Source organism: Aplidium turbinatum, chromosome 15, assembly GCF_918807975.1.
Source record: "Aplidium turbinatum chromosome 15, kaAplTurb1.1, whole genome shotgun sequence".
Lineage (NCBI taxonomy): Eukaryota > Metazoa > Chordata > Ascidiacea > Aplousobranchia > Polyclinidae > Aplidium > Aplidium turbinatum.
Genome location: NC_137486.1, coordinates 19,989,122 through 20,008,038, shown reverse-complemented (window position 1 = coordinate 20,008,038; position 18,917 = coordinate 19,989,122). Strand labels below are relative to the sequence as shown.

The 18,917-nt window shown below is 37.3% G+C and overlaps 2 protein-coding genes across 2 annotated transcripts; both read left to right on the top strand.

The window, feature by feature from the left end:
• Window positions 1-346: 346 nt before the first annotated feature.
• On the top strand, window positions 347-11,624 carry LOC145784091 (dual specificity mitogen-activated protein kinase kinase 5-like). The gene is made up of 5 exons (XM_082595843.1): window positions 347-472; window positions 3,051-3,730; window positions 4,366-4,509; window positions 7,356-7,642; window positions 8,574-11,624. Exons 1-5 carry the CDS (start codon window positions 347-349, stop codon window positions 8,840-8,842), a joined length of 1,506 nt encoding a protein of 501 aa, XP_082451969.1. The 3' UTR covers window positions 8,843-11,624.
• A 4-nt stretch (window positions 11,625-11,628) lies between these two features.
• Window positions 11,629-18,866, top strand: LOC145784092 (solute carrier family 22 member 18-like). The gene is made up of 7 exons (XM_082595844.1): window positions 11,629-11,769; window positions 11,970-12,067; window positions 14,111-14,256; window positions 15,454-15,683; window positions 16,384-16,632; window positions 16,795-17,023; window positions 17,812-18,866. Exons 1-7 carry the CDS (start codon window positions 11,668-11,670, stop codon window positions 17,994-17,996), a joined length of 1,239 nt encoding a protein of 412 aa, XP_082451970.1. The 5' UTR covers window positions 11,629-11,667; the 3' UTR covers window positions 17,997-18,866.
• The last annotated feature ends 51 nt before the right edge of the window (window positions 18,867-18,917 follow it).

Below are 18,917 nucleotides of genomic sequence, written 5' to 3'. Positions count from 1 at the left end.
ATTTTGTGTGAAAAGCATTGCCCCACCTGCCAAGCTGATACAATCTGCAGACTTTACTAGGAATAGCACCTAAATGAACGGGTGCCACAGTGCCCCGCACCTAAATATCCAGACGCCACAGTGTGCGCGCCTATTTGATCGGTACCTAACTGTCTGCGCCTAAAAGACTTGCTCCCATATATATACACTTCCAGCAGTTTATCAACAGGCGTATTTTGTTTATGAGCATTTTTTCTAATCCTGAGTTATTTCATGAATTTCTTGCAGCTGGTCAATGATCACTTTATTGTAGAGTGGTAGAGTTAAAATGCAGTTTTTATAACAAAAAATTTCTACAAGATTTAGCATGCAAAAGTGGACATCGAAAACCTTAACCATAAGAATTTTCTTTGATGAACATAGACAAGTGGATTGGCATGTACCCTCACCAAGTTCTGTTACATTTCAAGATGTGATTGATGTGATTAGTCAAGTATGTGTTGATTATTAGATTTTGTCAGCTTTTTTTTTATGCTCTATAGAAGAAAGTCTCCAACATGTCAGCCGCATGCGGTATTGATCATCAGGGCGATTTGAGTTTGAGACCCCTGTTCTATAGAGTCATTTTGTCAACCAATAATGTATTTCAAGATATCATTCTTGCACTTTTTAAAATGACCTAACATTATGTTTGTTCAGGCTTAGAATGGTTGCACATATTCAAATAACCAAGTTTATTTTTTAACATTAGGCAAAGCCATGATCAAATCATTAACATGAGCATGCAATGTTTTTTATATCTTCTATGTTAAAGCAGCATCCTCAGAAAAATTGTCTTAAGTTTCTACAAAAAACAAGATATCCTGTTGCAGCTGACCTGTTGCTGGACAACTGACCATGGTTGATCTTTTTCAAGGACATCTCACCACTAGACGACTTTATGCAAATTCCTTACTAATCCGATTCACGCTTTCTTATCATAGCATGCCCATGGCTTGTTTGTCTCAAACTTAGGACATCAGTTTCAAAAAACAGCAACAGAGTAATCTTAAAACTCCTAACTCCAATATCGTTTGATTGCTGATGTTTTTAATATTGTACTTTCGATGAAAAATGCTTATTGATCAACAATATAAGCCGCCTCTGCAAGTAAATGCACAAATTATGAAAAATAAAAAGTTTATTAGGTATGGTTTACAATTTTATATGTATATATATACGGTACCATTTTATATTTACGGTAAATATGGTATCTCATCAAACGTACACCAAGATTGGTGTGAGTTACTCGGACTAGTTTTATTGGTCAAAAGATTTCCTTATAACTCTTCTGTACACAAAAATTGCGTAATTAAAACTTCTGTCAATGGATATATTTGACTTTGTTTAGCACAATGTAATCAGAAATTTTTGGCATATCTCTAGCTAGGCTTTTATATTAAGCTACTCCGGTAAAAAAAAATTGTAGAAAAATGAACGTAAGTTGCAACCTAACAGGTAGGCTATGCAAAAACTTTAATGGCAGATGACATCCACATTTTTTACATCGAAATGATATTAATGTGTACCGGTATCATCATCATCATTTTGTTCCTTCCTCGTATGGAGGGTTGGATACAATGCGCCATTGTTCTCGATGATGAGCTGTGCGTACTGCACATTCATAAGTTAATTTTGTCCATTTTGTGATGTTTGTTGTCCAAATCATTCTTGGTCTGCCTTTACTTCTTTTACCGTTTATCTTCCCTTCTATTAATGATCTTTGTAATGAATTTTGCCTTATTGTGTGTCCGAAATACTTCAATTTTCTTCTTTTGACTGTTTGTAAGAGCATTTTGCTTGAATTGAATTTGGAGAGTACTTCATTTTTAGTGATCTTTTGTTTCCATGAAATTTTTAACATTTGCCTGTATGTCCAGAGCTCGAAGGCATCGATCCGTTTCTCCATTTTTTGTGACGTTGTCCAAGTTTCAGAATTGTATAATAGGGTCGACCAGATATAGCATTTTAAGATCCTGAGACGAGTTGATAAATTTAAACGTTGATTGGTTAAAATATTTTTCATTTTTCCAAATGTAGTTCTTGCAATTTGTATCCGTCTAAGAATTTCATGGTCACACCTCCCATCTTCAGTTATTAAATGACCAAGATATGAAAAAGATTTTACTTTTTGTATAATTTCATTGTCAATTATAATTTGGAGTACTGGAGTGTCTGGTGATTTTGAGATTGTCATTGATTTGGTCTTTTTAGCATTAATTTTCATATTAAATTCTTTACCAATTGAGTTAACATTGTCGTACCGGTATACCTAATGTTATGCATTTTCTAGCTAGGAAGTAAAGGGGTCACTATAAAATTATTTGATATAATAGGTTCTATTGGTAAAGGCGGCTTACATTTTGATCAATATTAACTATTTTTCATTGATAGTAGAATATTAAAAACATCAGCAATCAACCCATATTGAAGTTAGCTAACTGCTCTAGGCTGCTGCTGAGTCGGAGTCTGCCTCGCTTTCTGACCTAGTCTTGTTCTGACACGATCCCTGTTCCATATCTCGAAAGCTAAAACCTCAATTGCTAAGGTAACAGGGATCAGTAGTCAGTAGATGTAACAGAAAATATATTTCGCACTTGCTAGTGCATCGTCAGTTCTGAAGTTTTAATATTTCTCTTTTGCTGTTTCCTAAAATAGATCAACAAATGTCCAAGGTTCAAGTCAAATAAGTCACAAGCATGCCATGAAAAGAAAGTGTATATAAATCAGATTAATAAGAAGTTCTTGTCTAGTGGTGAGATGTCCTTGCGACAGGTCGGTCATGATCATTGATCAGTTGTCCAGTGACAGGTTGGCCACGACAGGATGTCTTCCCCTTTCCACATTAATTATTTGATTTTGAAAGAAATCAACCACAAGTTGCAGTTTGTACTTCTGATGCAAAACCTCAGAGTAAAAAGGTTTATTTGGGCTACACAAAAGACTCTTATTCTTTAATGTTGTCAGGTATGCTGTTGATATCTGCTTTACTGCATATTTGTACATTCTATAATAATTTATTTTTTACTCAGGCAAGCAATGAACAAATTATTGTGACAGCGTTTGAGTATGAAGATGAAGATGGTGACAGGATTACTGTAAGAACTAATCATGAACTTAAAGCAATGGTGGCTTTCCATACATCATACAACAAGTCGGAAGGTGGTGTGTTTGTATCTGATGATAAGTCATTGGATATGATCGATCACACACACCTTCTGATTTATCCGAAGCTCGCTAAACCATCAATGCGAAGAAATTTTCAAGGATTAAAAGTTGCCATTGCTCCCACTGCTTCATCTTTACTTTTGTCTAATCAATCAAGTGATGGCAGGCCATTAGGTGGTACATTGTGTACAGAGAATGACAGATACAATAAAAGTGGAGCTTTTTCATCTCAACAAAGTTCTTACCATGTGAGCACCACATCTTGCCATTCTCGCACTATTCTTCCAACCAATGATGCACAAAATCCCTCATTAACTATGGACAATGGCATAGAACAGCTAAAGGATTCTTTGAGCTTTCAATTGGGGAGATTTAATAACGATGCTTTAACATTTATGGAAATATTAGGCAATGGTAATAGTGGTGTTGTTCGAAAAGCTCTTCATAAAGAATCTCAAATCACCACTGCAGTGAAAGCAATAACCCTTGATCTCACGGGTGAAGAGCAAAGAAGAATATTGCAAGAGTTGGAAATCTTGAATAGGTACCATTGGTATCAATCCTATCCAATTTATCGTATAATTAATATAAACTTTTAAATTGCTAAGATTTGGTAGTAATAACAACTTAAATAAAATACTGATGGATAAAAGGTATGTTTTTGTACATTTTATTACCGATTTTTTAGCAAAATGTCCGAAAAAATATAGTCAATTTGGTCAAAATGACACGACAACGCTGTTTTAATGTTTTACTAAGAAACACGACAACATTTCTCATCGAAACTTAATGTTGTACCTAGTCAGGAAGTGCCAATTTTGGTTTGTACCAGCTATATACTTAAAAGGAAATAGTTTCATCAGAAAAAATGAATGATTTTTTTCAAGTCATTTCGGACAAATGACAGAAAAGTCTCAGCGAAAAAAAAACCAGGTGGTAACAATTTTGTCTAAAAGGATGCAAAGACAAAAACAAGTTTTTCTGTCTACTGTAACTGTTAAGTGTCTTACCATGACACACTGACACAGTCATTGACAAACCAGCAACCTTTAAATCATCGATCAGATATTTGGCCTTAAATGTATCCAACTATCCATACTACTAGTGATGTTTAAAGCTTTATTGAGAGTGTGAAAAGTTTACACTATTTACACAAACAAGCTATCACAATGCATGTAGGTGCAATGGATCTCCATTCATCATTGCTTTCTATGGTGCATATTTTGATGAAAATAGAGTGCTACTCTGTACAGAATATATGGATGGTGGTTCGCTCAACCAGTATGGGGCTGTACCTGAACCAGTTTTGAGAAATGTTGCCAGGTGCGTTGAGAGTAGACTATATCATATATTATATATATATTTCTATTTGAATAAGACCTTCTGATGATCCGTTAGGTGAAACAATTTGTAAAGGCTTCAGATAGTAATAACTATATTTGATTTTATTATATATATATATGCTTTTATTGAGTAGTAGCCTACTGTAAATTAGTTTTAGCATTTTTTGCAACAGTCTAACCTTTTAACATTGTTTCAATTATCATACAGTACATAAAATAGATCAATTCAATATGTTTTAGGTCTGGGCCAATAGACCTTTTCCGAGCTGATCTCAGTCAAGCGTGACCGGGTAAACACGGCCCTCTGAGATGGCGCAGTCAGAACTGATTTTGCTTGAAACTTGTTGCATTTTTGCGCGTATTGTAAGTTGTAACGACATCGCAACGTTTTCTAAGTAGTTTTTATCTGGACAAACATGTGTTTTAATGTCTATGAAACCTTTTGTCAGTTCGTTTCATTTTTTTGACAGAAAGATACCAGTTAACATGCTTGGATTAGTTAATCAAATTTGGGCTATTGACTACGCCCATGTTCCCAAATTATTAAACTTCAATGTTTACAGGAGCTGCTTGAACTACATGTAAGAAGTTATTAGGGTTCAATTTTGTATGTTAAAGTAAAAAATAAAATTCATATTTTATGACCTTTAAGAAAACAGAAAGTATGAGTTTTTACGACTTTATAACTTCTTAAATAGAGCTCATAAATAGGGCTATTTGTTACATGCAGTGGCGTAGCCAAGGGGGGGGTTTTGGGGGTTACAACCCCCCCTTTGGCACGAGTGTGACGTCACGATATTGAGAATGATGCTTTCAGTCTAAAAAAAATTGCCTAATTTTTAACAAAATTGCATTAAAAGAGCGAGTTTTGCCAATACCAAACATCTCAGCCAGGAATTAGCAACAAGAAAACATAGAGACTTAGCTTTATTTCCAAAAAATGCTGAAGAAAACATGATCTTATCCTTTTGCTATGCCACCGGACAGGACCATTTTACAGGAATATTCGTACCCACATTTTTGTTGAAAATGCTCTTAGAATGCACCAAATTCAAAGTAATTTTTCAACATTTTCTGGGGGAGGCCCCCCAGACCCCCCGCCGCTGGATGGTCAAAACCCCCCCCTTTCAAAATTCTTGGCTACGCTACTGGTTGCATGTATAAATTTATATCGTTTTGCAAGACATCTGGCTATTAACACCCCCCAGGACTTGTTTTAGAATTTATTTTAGACACACAGAAAAGCACCAATAAATTTTGCAAATCGTAAATCGCGCCAAGTTTACGCGATTTACGCTTCTTTTAACTAATCTGTGGAAGCAATTTCAGAATCGCTTACTCTGTTGGGTTTTTGTCTAGCTGAGTTTTTGTGTTCTCTAATTTTAGCCGCAATTTTTGCCCGTTCGTGTGTAACATCTAACCTTTAATAAGTTAATAGCTGTTTATCTGTTAATAAATTTCATGCAAATTACCCTGAAAGTGTTTCCAGAAAGCGCTATAATCCATTATTTGAGTGTAATTTTGCAAAATGTTTCCGGGGGAGCATGCTCCCGGACCCCCCTAGAATACGCGTGCCTTCGGCACGCTCTAACCCCCCGCCAGCTTTATTGCTTCCCTTGCTTAAACCACCAGGATACGCCACTGCACATCAAGTGACGATGTCTTAAATCAAACACTTTGTCGTTCTCTTCAATTCATCAAATATTTGCCCCCCCACCTAATTTTTTTTCTGGCTACGCCACTGGCGTCAGAGCAGCAACGTCTTACCCTGACTTTTGCTTAGAACTGAACCAGGCAAAAACAAACTTGCCACAATTGAAAATCTCTCATCACTATCATTTTCAAATTCAAGGACAAATGGCTATATCTGGAATGACTTGGTGTGATCTTATTGTGTCAACGTCCAAGTCACTGTTTGTACAGAGTATTCCATTTGATGGTGATTTTTGGAATTTTATGTTACCTAAACTAAACAAGTTTTACTTCGGCCATGCTGTAAACTATTTATGCAGTACAGAGTTTACAAATCATTTCGCTCTTTGAAATCTGCACATTTTTACATCTAAAGCCACTTTATTCAGTGCAGACAAACAGACGGTTCATATTCAGGTGAGGTGATAACAGGTCACTGCATGAACATGATGAAATTAACAAAACATTCTTGCAAGCGATGTCTAATCTTTTTCTGACGAAAGTATTGGCCTTTGAAATTGCAAAGCATGCAACAAACAGCCCAAATTTGATTAACTATTCCAATTATGTTAACTGGTATCTTTCTGTCAATAAAATGAAACGAACTGACAAAAGGTTTCATAGACATTAAAACACATGTTTGTCCAGATAAAAACTACTTAGAAAACGTTGCGATGTCGTTACAACTTACAATACGCGCAAAAATGCAACAAGTTTCAAGCAAAATCAGTTCTGACTGCGCCATCTCAGAGGACCGTGTTTACCCGGTCACGCTTGACTGAGATCAGCTCGGAAAAGGTCTATTTCTTTCCAATTCATAGGCTATGTTTTTCTTTAACGAAGGTAAGGGTTTAGGTGTTGTAGGTACTTCAGTAAATCAAAAGTTTAAAATATTTTGATAAAATGCTTACAGAGTATAGTCAAATAACTTCACTGTATAAAACTTATACTGTATAGCATAATAAATCATATCATATACCCAGAGATTATTACTGCTTTTTGTTAATTCAATACAAAAATAAATCATTCTCAGCTTTAATGGAACCATTTCTAACCTTTTTCATTAAATTCACATTGCTGTATGTGTTTGTTGACAGATTACATGTAAACATTTCACTGAACACTTTTATTTAGTGCAATATCACATGGCCTCCAGCATTTGTGGCTGCTTCGGATAATGCATCGTGATGTGAAGCCTTCAAATATTTTAGTGAACACTGGTGGATATGTCAAACTATGTGACTTTGGTGTGAGCACACAACTTGTGGACTCCATTGCTCGTACTTATGTGGGAACTAATGCCTATATGGCACCGGAGAGAGTCATCGGTCGTGATTACACCATATTTTCTGATGTTTGGAGTTTTGGGTTGTCTCTGTGCCAACTTGCGACTGGAAAATTTCCTTATCCTCAATTGATCGGTACCGTACTTAAAGTGGTTGTAGTTTCTTAAATTTAGCTTTTCATTAATGAATAGAAGTGTACAAGAACTACAACTTATTGATAGGCCCAAAGCCAAAGTATCAAAATTTGCACAAAAATTCTGTTTCCAAAAATTTTATACATATATAATCAAGTCATCCTATTTACATTTTATTACATACTACAGATTTACAAGTCTAGCCTATTTACAGTCCAAAATAATATTACTTATGAAGTTATGACTGTGTGAAAATAAATAAGACTTTACTAGTATTGATATTTTCATACTTTGTTTCGTTTTCCTGTTTAAGTACCTAGTAAATAGAAAATATTTTGTCTTTATTTCTAAAAGTATCAGAGTAGTATTTTTTTGTTCTTATCGAATGCAATTATGTTCCCTCTGGAACCAAAAGTAAATAACAACTTATGCTGGAACAAAATTCTGATACATCCCTATTATATATATACTTTCTAAATCAAATGTAGTTATTACTATCTGAAGCCTTTACAAATTGTTTCACCTAACGGATCATCAGAAGGTCTTATTCAAATAGAATCTATTATTTGAATAAGACCTTCTGATGATCCGTTAGGTGAAACAATTTGTAAAGGCTTCAGATAGTAATAACTACATTTGATTTAATTCGCTCTGCTTTGCCTTTTTGCTTGGCATTGAGCACTTTTTGTAGTATTAATAGTTTTCATTGTTTTGTTATATACTTTCTAAGTATTTTTTTTTTTAATTTAGAAGTTTGTACTGTCATTCAAGATAAGGTATTTGATCAAAGAAACACATAAAATATTAGCAAAATGTCTTCAGAATAAACAATAGATAGCCTAGTCCTTTTTCCATTTATTAAAATTTCAAGTTTATGAAAACCGTGAATTGTTTTTGAGTTGTCAGCGCTGATGCAAATTTTCATCTCACAGACTCCAAAGGTGTTGTCCCAATGGAAGTAATGCAATGCATTGTGAATGATGCTGCACCTCGATTGTCGACGAGTCATTTCTCAGCAGATTTATGTGACTTTGTCAAGTGCTGTCTGCAGAAAGAAGCCGGGAATCGGTTGCTACCAGACCAGCTTTGTATGCACGGCTTGATTGTTAAGTGCAAGCAAAAGGATTATAAGGAAAACTTGTCCCTTGTTTCAAATTGGATCTCCATGAAATTGCAAGAAAAATTAAAAATGCGAAGTTAGATTTTAATACTTCGTTGTTTCATAAATATTACCATGTGCACTGAGCATCTAATGCGTTTTTAATTTTTTATTGTTCAAACCAAATTGTGCGACGATATCCATATTACTATGTATGTACCTACCCAACTAGCAAAACTGGTTCTTTTACATTGTCTGCAGACGTTGAATCAATGTAAAAAGGGCCAGTTTTGCTGGCTAGGTATTCAGTGTGATCCCTTGTCATTGCTCTTAACCTTATTAGCTACGCAAGTTGTTTTTCTTCGAAGTGATGCATTACATCACTTGAGCTGAGTTGTTTTCAATTTGTACCTTGATGTTCGATGTCCACAGCAGTGCTGCCAGGCATTGCTGCCAGGCATTGCAATTGCGTTGCACCGTGACGTCACACTTCTATCATGATATCGCGCTAAGCCCTTGAGATTTTTTAAAGATGCTTAAGCGCTTTTGTATCTTAAACATTTTTTATGCAATTTGAGGATTTATAAAACGTTTTATAATAAAAACAACTTGACCTAATGATGCTACAGATTTTTATCAAACTTTAGATGAATGTAGTGTGGGAAAGATCTAGAATAGATATGCAACTAGCATTGTGCCTTTGATAGCGAGAATAGCCTACCTGTGATGTTTGAAATTTAGCTCGAAGGGCATAAGAATTAAACGACACAAACAAGGTTGCATTCGTCGATTACATTGTGCATTCAGTAAACTAACAATTTGTACTTTTAACAGCAAGAAAGCTTTTTTTTCATTGGTTGTGGTTAGTAGAATGGCTTATAGCAATTCCACCTATGCTCGAAGGTAATTGCACTCCCTAATTTCATATACGTAGGCTACTTACAAGCGTTTTAATTTTGTGATATTTTGAATGGCTTGTGTATATATGTACTAACTGCATCATGGCAGACACCAGCGCTTGACAAGGACTGGGCAAGTTTTACAGAAGTTAATATTACTGTACCTAGCCACGCAATATCACTGTCAGTTAAATGATATTTTCCTGCTGCTAACAACAGCCTCAGACAACGTTATGACGTCACCAAGCAACTGAGAGCTCATGGCAGAACGTCGTCAGTTAAACGCACTCTAGAAGCGTACTATTGATGCTCCTACGGTCCACATGCCATCCAACCAGTAGCGGATCCTGGGGGGCAATCACCTCCCTAAAACACAGAAAAGTAACTTTATTCACGCTGTATTTGCAAGGTCGGATTAATGTAGACCTGCACATCATTGTGTTTTGTTGAAATTCCTCCCCCCCGTTGGCTACTTGCCGGATTTGTCCCTATATCCAACACGGGCAGGGTAGCACTCATGAGCATTCGGTTCCTTGTCTTTCTCTTATTCCATTCGAAGTATCGTCTTACTTTCAAGCCAAGACTGTAAATTGGTGCTTGTACAAACATTGCCATAACTCTAGCTGCAACAGGCGATGCTGAAATTGAAATGTTTTCTGTCAATTCATTATTTTGAACACGTGTTAGTGATGTTTATTTCAAGTGAAAGTAGCCACAGGTCAGATGTATAAGTTTGTGTATTGACAAAACTATATTGAGTTATGTGTAACCACTAACCAGTTGTCACTACCTGAAGTATTACACGTATATATACGTATTTGGCATAAATATAATTTACCAAAACGAGTTCAGCAACATGTTTTTTGTATTTCAAACTTCTTTGTTGCGATCTCACCCCGGTGCGAGTGATATTTACAAAGTGGATTTGTTACCAATTATTTCATTTCATGTTATTTTTGTACAAAAGTCAAAACTTTTTGTTGAAAACCTTTCAATTGTATTCTCTGAATCATTTTATATTAAACATTATTATTATTATTGTTTTAAATGAAATTGTTCGAATGAAGTTTAGTGATGATAATTGTCGATGATAATACAACATAAAAGCAGTGGATATTCATGTTTCGACCAAATTGGCTACATTCCCCGATGCTACGTAAAGGTTAAAAACTGTATGCAATTTTTTAAAAGTGTACAATCTCTTTTAAACCATAATGGACAATATAAAAATCACTGTTTCAAAAGCGTCTTGTGTGTGTTATATGTACAGCAATCGATTTTCCATTCTTTATCATACAATGTTTGCTTCAATGTTGGTTTTGAAGCACTATTTCTTGGCATTGTCTTTGCAAGTATATTTTCTTTTTAGTCTTTAGAATTGTAGATCACTGCTTTTATGAAGTTATACCACTCTTCTATTTCTTATGCTGTTTTCCGACCGTTATTATGTTCATCTGACATTATTTTAAGTTGATTTACCGCCGGTAAAACCGGCAGACTTTATTGTGCAAAGATGCTGCAATTTGAATGTGTCTCGTCATTGTCTGGTTCTTTACCGTGTCACCGGTATGCGCTTCGTCATGCTTGACCAAGCACCAGAGCTGTCATCGAATACTATGACTTTGCAATGCGTGAAGAAGTTACTTGGCTCACCTTAAAATTTTAAGCGCATCCTATATGTCGAGGCAAAATGCAAAAGCAAACTTCTTATATATAATGTTTCGATTACCGCGTAAAATGCGGACAACACTGCAGCTTGACTGATTTGTATTATTCGGTTGACATCGCATTTCTAACAATTTTTCCTTATAGCTCAATAACCTCTCATATAGCGATTGTGATGCATCTGAAATTCTATATTTGATTCAACCCCGGTTTTGGTTTCGACTTCACCGCAATTGCTGCTTTGATTCCCCTGCGTTGGTAGGATAAACATTATAAACAAGTTTTATTTCTCTATTTTATTTCCATTTTTGTCTCTCCAGGCTGGCTATTAGGAAGTTTTGTGAATTGTTATTTGGTTGAAAGATGCAGAAAGACTTGGATAAACGGAACAAGGTCATATGGATAGCACATATCAATATTGTCTTGTATGCCCTGTGCTTTTGGATTCAGATTGGCACCTTACCGGTGAGTGACTGTGTGTGAACGGCACCTTTTGGCCAAAAACTTACTTTAGCAACTGACTTGTATGTCATAAGCTTCATGTCGGCCACGTTGCTATTCTTACCACCTGATAGTCAATCCAAACACCACTTTCAGAGTAATACCCAAACTATTCAATATTCATGATAAGATTCAAACCAAGATTTGTCTTTGATGCTTTTCAGTACCTGACCAAGGCATTTGACGTCAATCCTGTCACATTCGGTTATTTGCAAACAACTTTTGCCGTGGTGCAGCTGATGGGTGGTCCGATATTCGGAAGGTAGTCATCGTTAATTGTTGGTTTCATTTTGTGTGTAATTTGTACGGCTCCTAGCTGAGGTAGCGAAAACGTCGTTTTGTTTGATACGATATTGAAAGAAAGGCGTTACCTTTTGCAACTTCTCAATAACAACCTCTGCCTCAGGCAGGGGCGCCGAAAGCGGGGGGCGGATGCCCCCCTGCCCTCAATTTTTATGCAAATGGAGGGGCAGGGGGGACAATGGTGCCCTTTTAAAGTCATGTAAGCTACTGCACATTTTGCAATATAACAATTTCTTCTATTCGCTTTTAGCCTAGTTATAATCTTTCATTTTTGCCTCAAAATAATATTTATGTCACAAAATTTTGCAACACAGTACAGGTCTTAAAACTCGTTTTTTTTTGGCAGCCATCGTGGCCTACCGGGAGCTCCTTCTCGGCGGCCAAATCTACGTGCTTGGAGGCCAAAATACAAAATAAGTAAATAGCATTAAACTTGCAACAATGCTGAAATGATCAATTAGCGTTGTTGAAGTCTGGGCCTGGGCGACGTCCTACAATAGAATCGTTGCACCACGCAGTAACTGCTTTGTCGAGATTGTAATCCAGTACTACGGGACCATTTAACGACACTCGCACGAGTGTCTCCAATGTGGCTGATTTTAAAGAAGTTCGCCACTCCCCTAGAATTCTTTTTAGCAACGAAAAACAACGTTCGACATAACGTTGACGATGACGGCAAGGTAATAAAATAAGTATTTCAATGATGTGAAGGACATTACTAAAAGAAGCATAATTTTTGCAAAATATGATCAAAAAATGTTTTCCCCTCGGATGTCAACTAACCTAGTTCTCATTTTTAACAACGATTCAATGTCCGACAACATCGAATCGACATAAAAACGACAATATTGCCAGCCGATGTAAATTAGCACTTCGGATTAAGACTTTGTTAAAATAAGCGTCAGGAATTACAAACAAGACTTACAGCGCTGGTGATCGCAATGGATGTATTCCATCAATAACAAATATTCCCGCACAATGCAACAGTGGCGATTATGACGTGCTGACCTAATTTTGCGTCACTCTTTGATATTACATATTTACGACAGTTAATCCACGATCATTCTATTGCGAAATTAAATAATTGGCTAGAAGAGACCGGCGGCCAAACTTGGCCGATTGAAGAGGTAGCACCGGCGGTCATTCAAGCACTACTTAGCGGCCATGGCTGCAGGCTGCTTTAAGACTTGACAGTAGGTTACATCATTACAACATAGCATGATGCCCTTCTTTGTATACCGGACACTTGTAGGCTACCATCACTCAATACATAGTGAGCTGATAGATTAGCATTATCGCTATATTTTATCTTAAAACTTGAAAAAAAATTGGCCTTTTAGTAAACAAAAGTGCCCTTTTTTCGCAATCTTGCCCCCCCCCAGTCAAAAATCGTTCCGGCGCCCCTGCCTGCCTGGCAGTCGAGAGGTACTAGACTATGTGGCGCTCCCTAGTTATCGCCAGTTCAGAGTGAGGACTAAGGGCACGCCATCCCGTTGAACCTCTGCGGTGACTGTGACGACCAAATACATATCGGCAGTGTGCTGTGGAAGTAATAAAAATAAACAACAAGCTGTTTCATAGTTGCAGCAGCACACTGTCGACAAGGCACGCACTGCCGCGGTTGTTTGTTCAAAGCTTGCTGAAAGTGCGCAGTTGAGTCTTGCTATTATGTTGACGATTTATTTCATATTTTTTACTTTCCACCCATCACAAGTATCTGGGCCGGATCATATTATTGCAACATTTGTATTTCGACGATATTTGCTGAAGTTACGTCTTTGAGTGGCAAAACTGTCAGAAATTGAGCTTGTTTGTTATACTTTTGTTTTTATTCAATGCTTACTCACAATGAATAGGCAGTAGGCACGTGTAACGATTGCCATATATCAATTGCAGCTGTGCCATCATAAGATCAGCTTAGTGCTACAACTTAAACATTTGTGTTGAAACTTGGTATTTATGCATTATGGCCTTTGATATAAATACCTGACTCTGCATGCAGGTTCGGTGATGTGTTCGGAAGCCGTGCCGCCCTGACCTTGGCATTCACGTCGGCATTCTTGAGTTACTTCTTCCTTGGTATAGCAAACAGCGTTTTCATCATATTCCTGTCCAGATTACCTTCTGTGTTCATGCATGCCATGCAAGGTATGGTTGCTTGCTTTCAAATATAATAACCGCAGCTCCTTGCAACACAGATCATGTTGGAATCTTGGCCTACCTCACTCAAGGAGTTCTAGGGTTGTAAATTGATAGCATTCCAAGGATTTAGCTTCAAAGCTCAATCTAGAATATAGAAGCCAGATTTTCAACGAGAGAATTGCGATTACTTTATTCCAAGAACTTGTGTAACATAAATTGAACTTCATAAACCAGTTTTCGTTTCTTTTAGTTACAAGTAACTTTTTAGATGCCTGTCACCAATTCCTGTCGGGGTACCTACTGTAATGAGGAGGCCGGAAGGCCGAAACGCCGAAACGGTGTGCCACTGTCTGCAGTTAAATAATAGTTTACATATTGCCGGTCTTCAACTGCCCTTTTCTCAGTGTTGTATTGTTTGCTCATGCGGTCGTATTATTACTCTGACCATGCTCTGACTCATCACTGCTTTGCGTAAGAAACTTCGGAATGATGAAGTCTTTGGTGTAGCTTAACGAGGAATAGAACCCGGACCCATCAGAATAAGTGGCACGAGACAGCCACCACTGAGCTTCGAAGGTTTGACCATCTTCGTGTTTCATGACACGAACCGGTCGTATCTAAGAAGCCGCATGCACTTTCTACGTCGACTGTAGGCGTGGGAAAGCTCATCAAATAAACGGAAGCTGTGATTACGTACCCGCATTCAACCCGTTCATTAGCATTCAAACCGACATAACTTCACTTCAGTTTGATCATACCCAAACAGAAAATCTAAAGACGTTGAATCAATGTAAAAAACGACTGATTTGTTGTTTGAGTAATGACGACCTACGTTTCGATAAATTTTTCCATTCGACGAATGAGATATAGTGCCGTGTGCGTATCATCGGAATTGCGTGTGATTTTTTCCCACTGCCCAACATGTACCGGTCACGTGATTAGGTTTTCCAGCTGATCGATGTCATGCTTTTAACGTTTTGTAAGGCCGTGTTTTGAGTGCGCAAGAGTAGATCATGTAACTCTTTGCAACAATACAGAATATGGATGTTTGAACTTTGAAGGAATTTTTACAAATCAAACAACATGGCTTCATCTGTTTTTTTTGTTTATTTTGGTATTCTCGCCTCCAATTCTCTCAACGGCGCTTTTTCTAAACGTTTAAGTTTACAATAAACAATTAATTAAACTACTGTTTCCTTTCAGGTGCACAGATGGTGATCACAGATTTAACGGACGAAAAGCAAAGGTCCGATAAGTTGGGTAAACTGGGTTTATCCTACGGTGTGGGGATGGTTATGGGACCTATCATAGGGGGTTGGTGTACCACCTACGCCAGCGAACAGGTGGCGGCATTTGTAGCCGCTTTTGGATCGTTAGCAAGCATCTTCATCTGCTTTACTTTCATCCCTACAAGCACCAAAACTAAAGTCAAGGTGATAATTGATTAGCATGACAAAAATCGATCAACGGAATGTTTCTGTCGCCTATATTTTCTCTTACGGTCCTAATACCGACTAAAATTACATCAGCTTTTAGTTTTTCATCAGCTATTTGTACTTGTTTCTTGTAACTCGATACAAAGAATATTAATAGAAGGGAAGATAAACAAAGGCAGACCAAGAATGATTTAGACGTACGAGGAAGGAACAAAGTGATGATGATCTGTACTTGTCTGAAGGGATCTTGAGAAACTTTATATCAATTGCGTGCGACTATTTAAACAAGAAAAATGACATTTATCGGGCGTGTCCACTGCAAACTCGGAATTGAACACTCGGCAATGATGGGGCGACTTCCTGGTCAGAGGCACCGGGGGCGTCCACGTTTGGAAATCTTTAAAAATCTCTCAACGTGGACAAACCAAAATTTTAAAAACTTAATAAGAACTATGGACAATCAATCGTTGTGGAGACTCACGGTAGCCGACGCCTTATTCAGACATGGCCGATGATGATGATTTAAACAAAGAATTGTAGTTTTTTAAGACTTTTAAAAAATGATACCAGTGCTACATCTTAAGAAAAATTTTGTTTTTATTTTTGCATTTTTAAAAGCGAAATTTTGCCCATCAAACTTTTTGACCCCGCTTTCGTAAAAGTTCTGTTCAATATGTTTACATCACTTTGTTTCTAGGAACATGACTCCGATTCCGAAGATTCTGCTCCAGAGAAACCCAAATCAAGATCATTGTTTGATTTGGATCTGTTCCTCTCCATGGTATGGAGGAACCCTGTTGCCAAGTACTTGTTGTTGATTAAAACCGTCTCCGGGATCCCAATTGGAGTCCTCCACAGCATGTTCAGTATGGTATCCCTCAACCACTTCAAACTGTCAGCGGAATTGAATGGTTATGTTCTGTCTTACATTGGAGTTCTATCTATGGTGAGTTTTTGAATGACCCGAGACGCCTCTTTTTCAATGAAGTTTATGTCTTTATTTTTTGTTGTTAACTCAATGAACTAAAGATGTTGAGTGTTGACTTATTTTAACTTGCACCGCATCACTTGTACTCAGTTAATCAGATTTTTGTATTTTGATATTCAGATAACGCAAGGACTCCTTGTAGGACAACTTAACAAATTCGGGTTCGACGACTGGACCTTGATCAACGGATCGGTACTTACTCTCGCCTTGTCTTACGGCGCCCTGTGGTTGTTTGTGGACGGAATTGCAAGTTTCTGCATAGTAACCCTGCCCATGGTGGTGTCTGGTGCTGTCTTCTCATTGATTGTACAAACCAAACTGACCAAAACAATTTCAATGAATGACACAGGTATTGTGGGATTGTGGTTATCAGCAAACAGTAACTTTTTTTGTGGCAGGGGTTCTCAACCTTTTTGTTGCTGCGGACCACTTTTGGTGCCTTCGAAGCGGTCGTGGACCCTTAAAAATTTTATCTGAAATTGTTTGGTATATCGCGTTTCCTAATGGAATCAATTGTTTCGAAGCGACACACATAGAAGAGTTTCCTGTACACGCGACGCGCTTATGACGATTGATGACACTTACGCAGTTATGAGCTGTATGTTGGGACACAGGATCAAAAATCTATATGCTGATTTAACGTTTTTCTATAAATTTTATCAAAAATTAATAGAATTTTTGCGACCGATACAAAAATTTCTCCCCGTTTTCATTTGTAATCGATATTAATTCGTTATAATCACAATCATGGCAAAACTGTGCTTGATAACAGTGCTGATAGTTGCATTTCTAACTTAAGCATTGATCAACTCTGCTGTCTCAAAAGCATTAAGTTGAACACAGCCCACATAACCTTATTAAAAGAATTAACTCATTTATATAACTTTTTTAGGAAGCCAAACCTTTGTGCGATGTCCTTTGAAATTTCAAACGACGTGCAGTTTGAGAATCACTGTAATACACAAATAAAGCACAACCAGTTTTTAAATTTTGCCCAGTGTTAAAGTACCCATTACCCAGGCATGGCCAAAATTGGTTTTCGTCCACTTTATCCAACAGCTTTTTTACAGTTATCGTTCTTTCATGTTCTTCATAGAACGAAATTGTACAATAGCCTACACTTGTTCTTTTGTGCAGGTTCGATGTTAGGAATAAGCATGGCGGTACATTCCTTCATACGAAGCATTTCTCCAACTATCGGTGGATACATTTTCCAATATTATGGATTCAAATCCTTTGGAATACTTGGTTTGATTCTGAACGGTCTCTTGTTTGTTTATATCGCGTTGTCACATCGGCCAACGCAGCAGGGAAATCCCTGACGAAGGAACCGCTAAATCACCGGTGCCACGATTCGTTAAGCCTATGTGTCTTTCAAACTTTAGATTATTTATATAGAATCAACAGCGATAGGCGTTGCATCAATGAGCTCGATAATTATTTTGGAGTATTCTTGCAATTGCCAGTACAAGGCAAATAATACTCCGTGAAACGTATAGAATTATTAGGGTAAGAATTATCTTGTTGGAAATTTGCTTGAGAGTGACTCACATAGCAGATTACTGCTCTCATGATTTCCATAGTGGACAGCTTTTCTAAATGTTATACAGTACTGTTTTATGAAGCTACTTTTTCAATAATTTTACGTCTTCTAACAACAATAATTTCAACTTGTTAGTTGAATTGTTTTCGCTGTGGTGTCATTTGGGTTGTTGCGGGACTCACCAGTAGTTTCTTCCACTGGCACTGTTCGACCTTCGTATGTCAGATAACGTAGCATCACATCGTCATATTGGGTGACGTCATAGTTGTCGTTGCGACAACACGAGAAACAAGGAAGTGGCGCGGTATAAAAATAAACGCAAAATCTGTCGTTTTTACAATGACTTCACGAGGTTGCAATTCCATTCATCCTGGTTTAATTGTGTGGGGTCAATGTTGGGATATGTGTGTAGATATCCCTCAGTCAATGTAGGCTATATGATGGACTTAAGGCAAGAGATGTCTTTCACGCTTTCCGGCTATAACGTATAAACCGTATATTGAAGGCTAAGTTTATTAGTGATTTTATAATGTCGTTGCACAATCTCCCACTGCAGTTTTCGATATGCATTTATTGACTGTGCAATAGCGGCTTTACATTGCAGAAAGTGTACACATCAAATACAGTTAACTTGAAATTCTACCGTATCCCATATGTCTTTGACAGTCAGAAATAACCTGCAGCGGCCAAACCGCCAAAA